The sequence below is a fragment of the Bombus vancouverensis genome, unplaced genomic scaffold (genome assembly GCF_051014615.1).
Source record: "Bombus vancouverensis nearcticus unplaced genomic scaffold, iyBomVanc1_principal scaffold0024, whole genome shotgun sequence".
NCBI lineage: Eukaryota > Metazoa > Arthropoda > Insecta > Hymenoptera > Apidae > Bombus > Bombus vancouverensis.
In genome coordinates this window covers 177,467-184,956 of record NW_027468915.1, presented here as the reverse complement: position 1 = coordinate 184,956, position 7,490 = coordinate 177,467, and the positions used below count along the sequence as shown (strand labels likewise).

The 7,490-nt window shown below is 35.1% G+C and overlaps 1 protein-coding gene across 3 annotated transcripts; it reads left to right on the top strand.

Moving 5' to 3' along the window:
• Window positions 1-228: 228 nt before the first annotated feature.
• Window positions 229-7,490, top strand: LOC143304146 (uncharacterized). Of its 3 annotated transcripts, none has more exons than XR_013060841.1 (3): window positions 229-1,083; window positions 1,221-5,465; window positions 5,543-5,667. XR_013060841.1 is itself a non-coding variant. In XM_076626512.1 (3 exons), the coding sequence occupies exons 2-3, from the start codon at window positions 4,451-4,453 to the stop codon at window positions 6,077-6,079; spliced, it is 567 nt and encodes a 188-aa protein (XP_076482627.1). In that variant the 5' UTR covers window positions 776-1,083; window positions 1,221-4,450; the 3' UTR covers window positions 6,080-7,490. The 3 variants fall into 3 exon arrangements, 2 of the variants coding, with proteins under 2 accessions (XP_076482627.1, XP_076482626.1); XM_076626512.1 differs by having other exon boundaries at window positions 776-1,083; window positions 1,221-4,480; window positions 5,543-7,490; XM_076626511.1 differs by lacking the exon at window positions 229-1,083 and having other exon boundaries at window positions 5,317-5,401; window positions 5,543-7,490.

Below are 7,490 nucleotides of genomic sequence, written 5' to 3'. Positions count from 1 at the left end.
CTTTCGTGCATGTCTAATTGTAAGTTGATGCGAAACAATGCGCATGCGCCGAAATCCCACCACTTTGCGGACCTACATTGTGCCTTTTATTAAGACGCCTTGTTTGTTTACTCTTCTCGAGCTAATTCTTCACTATTATTATCTACATTATTTTCACTGGCTAACAACTGGTTGGTCTGCAATTGACTAACCAATACAAGTTTTTCGTTACGTGCATATATTCGAAAGAATTCGAAATTAAATTATCATGTATTACGGGCAGTTACGATAGAGTGACACAAAGCAATCTGTGTTTGAATGCCTCCACTCGTGGACAATATCGATATAACCTAAATGCGATAAATCGCGAACGTTTGATTCGACTCATGGGAAATTTACGCGTTTTTGAATCGTTCCGAGTCGCACGCGAAATGCAGGTCAGAGAACCGTCTAATATTTATTGTTGAGATCGTGGGCTTGATCTTAATGGCGCGGCGGCACGCGATTCTTTACCAACTATGCTCCTTCACTCCAGCTCTCGACCTTCTTCCCTATTCAACTAGCTCGAGCAGTGAAATTGACTCTGCATGCCTGTGATTTTGACAGGGAATGGGAGTCGAGTTCGTAGTGAATGCACATTGTGTATACGTGTTTTAGGTGGTTTGTGTGAGTTTGTTGCGGAGATTCGAGACATTTATTTAACCTCTTTATCATATTCGAGCCTGTGCGATATAACCATATCTTAAATGTAATAAGTTTTATTTTTTATTGCAAAGTTCTTGAAATATATAATGCACACAATAAGTGTATAATATTTTATATATATAAATTATATTTAAGAAGTTTGGGATAGTTTAAAGATGAAATAAATTGCTTTTTAAGTTTAATCTCTTACTTTCGACGAAATCAAGTTTCTCTGGAATTTGGTGGAGTTTAAGATTTGATATCGGTGTCGTAGGAGTTATGTGACACTTTAAGGTGGAATAAATCTAGCGAGGAGTTTAAGGTGCGGCAAAGGAGCGTGAAATGTTGCAATAGAAATTTATTGCAGTGTTAGTGCATTGGTAGATTGATCAAATTTACGTGTAGCGTGGGTAACCAATGGTAAATATTTTACAATGTGTATAATTTCTCAGTAATCTGAGGCTTATAAAATCTATTGACAACTAATGGAAATTGTTGATTTAACAGATCAATTTTAAATTCCTCGTTAATCTAAATTTTTTTAATCCTATTTACAGCTAAACCTTACGACGAAAAATTAACGAAGTGGAATAAAAATGGCATTGTGATTCTTCTCGTCGTGTATCGGTGTCACATCAAATTTAAGAGACAGTTTTACTTGCGGATGCTGCGTGTTACGTTGGTGAAGTCGACGAAAGCGTAAAATAGGAGCTCGTCCGAAATACACTAACGCGGAAGGTTAAATTTAACGCAAAAGGCTGAGAAATTAGTTTAGAACTCGAAGTTTCATTGGTACGACGCTCTTGAAACGCATTCAAAGAGGTCGGCGACCTCGAAAGGGGATGAACGCAACTGTTTCGTGGGAATTTCTTATTGTGGCTTATTTGGATGAAGCTGCTTTAAAATCAGCGCTGGATTCGTCTGTATTTTGCCCGGAAATCATAAAATGTTTAGGCCAGGCGACTCCATGTACAGAAAATGTTATGTCCACTTTTTACGTCCGTAGAATTCAACTCTTTACTACTATGCACTTCTTCTCCAAAAAAATATCGCGTTTCAATATTAAAAAAGTTTCAATAATATACTATCCATTAGAAGAATGATAACATGATAACCTTACAAATTATTAGTATTAACAAATTCTTATTGTCGTATAGAAATGCCAACTATTGCTTCGGTAAAACAAACAAAGGAATTTTACAGGTAAATTTTACAAATTACAAGTCATCTTATAACGCAAAATACGACGTGTAAAATTGTCTCAATTTATTAATAGTATTAATAAATTATTATGATAAAAGATGCAGGAATCTTAGCCTCATGAGAAATTAGACATGAAAATGAGTGGGAAAAGATTAATCACTGGTCCTCCTAAAAAGATGCAGTCCCATGGATGGATGATTGTGCGAGTATTAAAGCAGCGCAAAACCGTTCCCCGAATTCTCATCCCGGACGTCGTACGACCAAAGACAAAAACAACTCACTCGAGGGCATTGCGGAGAGACATTCATCGAGGACACAATAGTATTATTCCAGGAAGTGCTAGTTCTTCCTAGATTCCGGTTACAATGTTCTTAACGCATGGAAATTAATCTTGACCAGGAAACATCTATAACGGCATGTATTTTCTGCCGTGATTGTAAATCTGTTTGGAACATGCGGTTTGTCCGTTAATCTATGCGCTGTTGTTCAATTGAGTCAATATTATTTGTTGGTAGATTAGTGTGTGCAAGAGCGCTCTATCCATTATTGTCCAATTCGAGCACGTATTGGTAAATTTCACACCGGCAATTACGGTGAAATCGTTCGTGGTCGCTGGAAATTAGCAGTATCGTTTGCGGTCGTGAGCTGATCGACACTGCGTGAGCGGGGAATTATGTGAAGCAGCTTTGCTTTGTCGTTTCATGCATTTAATAGGTTTACGGCGGTGGACAGAGTTTGTAAAAAATGAAGACAAGGTAGAAAAAGATTATTTTTCATTTTTTACTATTAGATTATTTTCAAAGTGATCTTTTCAGTGAAATATGATTGACAAAAAATAAGATCTATAATTGAATCATTATAGAAAATAGAATAATATTGATAATAAAGAAATAAAAATCAATTATAGAATAACATATAATAATAATAATAATAATAATAACAATAATGTGGATAGACTTTATGTTTACTTTTATATGTATAATGATACTGTTTGATCCTTGAATTAAAGTTAAGATTAACGTTGCGATTATGATTATCCTTTGTCTGACTAAATATATTTGAAGTATCAATTACAGTAGAATTTTTGAAAGATTCTTGGCTGTTAAACAAAAAACTGGTTCCTTTATATTTCGCTCAATTATCATAGAATCGTGAAACTGACATTCACTTCAAATTTTGTCTGTTTCAGGAGTAACAAGTACCTGCAAAAATCATCCATCAGCCGGATATGTGCTGTCGGAGGGTTTTTCATTAACATTCCCGTCTTTCTAACTGGTAAGAACCAATTCCTTCAATTCTGTCAACTTTAACCTTTTGAAAGATACTAGTACATAAGTTATACGTTTAATTTTTCTTGAATTCAGGCATGAATCTAAAAGATACTGTGAACTATCTCTGAGTGTATGAAATCAGTTTAGAAATCCAATGGAAATAAAGTTAATTTTAACGCCGAATAGTCATTATTTTTCTTAGAAAAATAAAAAATGATCGTCTTTTAGGGAAGTTTTAACAGATTAATTTATAAAGAGCGGAAACAGAATATTCATGTCATGCATGAATACGGCTGGTGGATGGATCGAGATCTAATCTAAAGTTTACGTTGTGTCATGCTAGTTTACACAGCTATCATTCGCTCGATCGATCGTTAAGCTGTTGAACTCGATTCAAGACGGACATTTTGACTCTGTTCAGAAGAAAACTGCGTTTTAATAAATTTGACGGAATAGAAATTATGATAGACTACAATGTTTTTTTAATTATATCATAAAATTTATTTATTTTTTTTAATGTCATGTTAGAAACTTCAAATACTGTCCAAAACTTCGAACGTAATCGTTTTAGAAATTTGTAAATTACTTAACGACCAAAAATATTGAATTCTCTATTGTCTGAAGATAGATTCTCTATAATTTAAGTAATTTATTCGTCGAGAATTGATATATAAAGACTTAAATAATAAATTAATTGAAAAATAATTTGCGACTAGTATTGAAAATTTCAATGAAAAGCATATGTATATAGTTTACGCTTCGAGAATTATATGTATTGAGAATATGTATTTGCGCTGATTCTTTGTCCCGCTTGTTATGGCATACGTGTTATAATGATCCTCTAACAATGCTTTCAGGTATGATATTGTATACATTCATCCAGTTTCATTCGACGCCGGTGTCACGTAAAATGGATACTTGGGTTGCGAGAGAAAAGAAAGCTGAGTCGTAGCCCAACTATTAATTCTCTTTTATCGAACTTTATTATGACTTTGGCACTTACAGTAGAATAACGTTGAACAGAGAAAGGAGTGTTGTACAAGAACAGCAACTAGAACGAGAACTCCCCGGGCTGGGTGAAGTCTCGGCTTATATACACCCTGGCTTGGGGATGTTGGGGAGTTTGGTGTGGATTCCAAGGAGTCCGAAAGTCGGGGTTGGGGCCTTATCTCTGATGGGGACTAAGATGCGTCGCGGCGTTGGCGTCCGACAGTCGGGAGTCGATGTCTTTTCTCTGAGAGGTAATTGGTGTCACACCGGCAATCGTTACGTCGGTTTTCATAGGCCTTGGCATCGTGTTTTGTGGATGCGCAATGGTCCATAACGTCTTCGTGTGGCAGAGGGTAAGAACATATCGCTATTAAAAAAGAAAACGAACACGTTCAAACACGTCTAAATCATCTTTTATGTGTATTTTACCCGGAAATCATTTTATCGTGAAATTTTGTTTTCAGAGTTACCATAATTTATCTGGTAGAGTTCATAAAAATTTTTCTGAAATCAATTGCAAGCTTTTAGGAAACCAGGATTTTTCACATTTTTAAGAAGCGTTATAATTATATTGCTGATCTTTATACGTTCGTGCGAAATTGAAAAGTACGCAAATGGCGCAAAATGCATAAAATGCGCTAAAATATACGTATATAAGAAAACAAATCTCGATTAAAATTTTATTTCTTTGATTATGTTTGTAAAACTACAAACTTGTATAAAAATACGCATTCTAGTTATAAGTGTTAAAACATTCGATCTAGTCCTTATCACATTCATGAAAACCTCCATTTAACCATTCGTTGTATCAACAAACATTCATATGCAAAACTTACCACCTACCACATCCTCCGCGTATTAATATAATCCCCTTTTATAAATTATACACTTTAGAGTGGACTGGTTGGGTCAGAGTGATATAAGCTTACAAGTTCTCGAGGAGTTCTACCGAAGTTACATTTACGTTTGCATAATTTCACCGAAAAAGATACTCTGTAGAATGACAGGTTCGTTTGTTTATGTGATCCGCGATCGCAACTATTTCAAGGGGATTTTATAAATAACCATACACACGATATTCAGTGTATTTTCGTATTCTCGTTTATTTTTGGGAGATTTGTAAAACTGTTGAACAAAATAATTGAGTAACGATTATATTTGCTGAGAAAAAGTCTTTTTCTCTGTACCCCTCCTTCTACTTCAAGCATGTAGTATTGACAATAAGATTGACAATGGCTGAAAGTAATCCAAAAGAGTTTTCACCATGGTTATCGGTAACGAAAAAGATTTGAATCATCTTTAATACTTATTCGTAACTAGAATCATTTCAACTAAAATGTAAATTCTTATATTATAACTTTTTTAATTTGTTATGGCCCCTGACTACAACCTAACCTATCATTCTTATTTCGTAGGAGAAGACGAATGCCGTGAAGGCGTTAGCGCGCGAACAGTGCGAAGCGGCGGTACAGCTGCAGCGTCAGCAGCAGCTGCAACAGCACCAGAACCAGCCCCAGCTACAACAGCAACAACAACTACGTGACCCGTTAACCATCCACCATGCTGGCTGCCCAACGAAAGTCGGGCCCGTGACGAACCAACTAAATACCAGCCACGCAACGCACGGCCGAGCTGCACAGTACCAACACTATCATCACCATCATCATCATCGACACGTGTCAATGTCTCCACCGCCCTTGTTGCTCTCATCGCCAGCTCCGATCGCGGCGACGCACAATCATCTGAACGTGAGCGGACACAGAAACGCGGTTACGCCACCGGATATACCAGCAGATAGATCGCCACCGACTCCTGGAAATAAGCTAAATAGATCGCAGCATTTGCCACGGGAAGCAACCGGCAGCGTCAGTCCTGGTCTTCCGGCTGCCACATTGGATCTAAGTAGCGCAGCAACCACCAATAGTCCGCATGAATTGTCCACGTTAGTTTAGAAATTTGGTCCGAACATTATATCTTCACATAGGATTGGAGATTAATAGTTGATAGTTAATTTACACATCGATCTTTTTATTTGTAAATTGGGTCGTGGTTTAGAGTTGGTTTGTAAAAATTCGGTCCTAATTGTTAAATGATGAATATTTATTAAGAATAATAGGCATTGATGTACCAATCTTTTTTTAACTTATATACTTGAGCACACGCATTGGAGATTTCACTTTTATTCAGTGAAACAGCAACTTCATTACTCGCTTATTCAATAAGGCAATTGCATATATTTCATGGACATTTTAACAATGTTTTGAATAATTTCTAACGGTACAATTGTGATGAAGTGAAAAAAATCGTGATAAGAAACAGAGAGAAAAGTTGCTCGTTAATGAATATTGACCAGAAATAAAGTAATTTCTAAAGAATATCCCGAAGACGTCGTAGATATTACGAAAGGAATGATTAATTTATACCCGCGTATATCTTGCCATTACCATACTATTACTATTATTATTAATATTGTTAGTAGTACTCGATTACATTATTATTAATATTAATATTATTGCCTTATTATTATTAATGTTATGGAACCTCTAGTCCTAGGTTACTTTCGCTGCCACGAAAGGATAAGATTTTCGAATTTTTGACTATTACGTGTAATTCAAGTTTTCCTGTTGCGCATGCGCAGTAGAAAGAAAGTTAGCGGAACTCAAATCTCGAACTATAGAGAGTTGAAAAGTAGTAAAAGTAAAAAAGCACGAATAACATTTGTATTTGTGCTGGATTAAGTTTGATAATTGAAAATTGAGTTTGATGATAACATTTTTTTCGTATTCGCTTTGGTAAATATTAGTTTTATTTAAAATTGAACAAAGCATTTTATGTTTTTCAAATACGGTACATAATCGTAATATCGAATTTTGTAAACTGATAGTAAGAAACTCTATAATTCGAGACTGGAACTTTGATCAAGTTCACATTGAACGTAAACTGACTTAATTTTGTTATTTAAGCGTGTATACTATACGTGTTTGTTCCTTCTTCTCTTGTGCGCAGGCTATAGCTTAATTACTTCCAATAAACGCAGTTATATCGAATCAATGACCGATATAAATTTAGATATTAGGATTATTTAAACAAGAGATTAAAAACTAAAAAGTATTGTTTTTATACTGCATATGTACATATGCAATATGAACGACAGTTTGTGTAATAATATGTACCCCTCTTCTTAGTTTACTTTTGTATATTTTGCGACATTTGATATTAATTTTATGAGGAACGTACTTACACTTTATCTTTGTAATTAAATGTGAAATGAAAGAAAAGAAATGACATGAGAAAAGGAAATTCGATGTATGAGTATATACGAATTGACGGAATTAAAATTTAACGCTATATTTAAATAGAAAA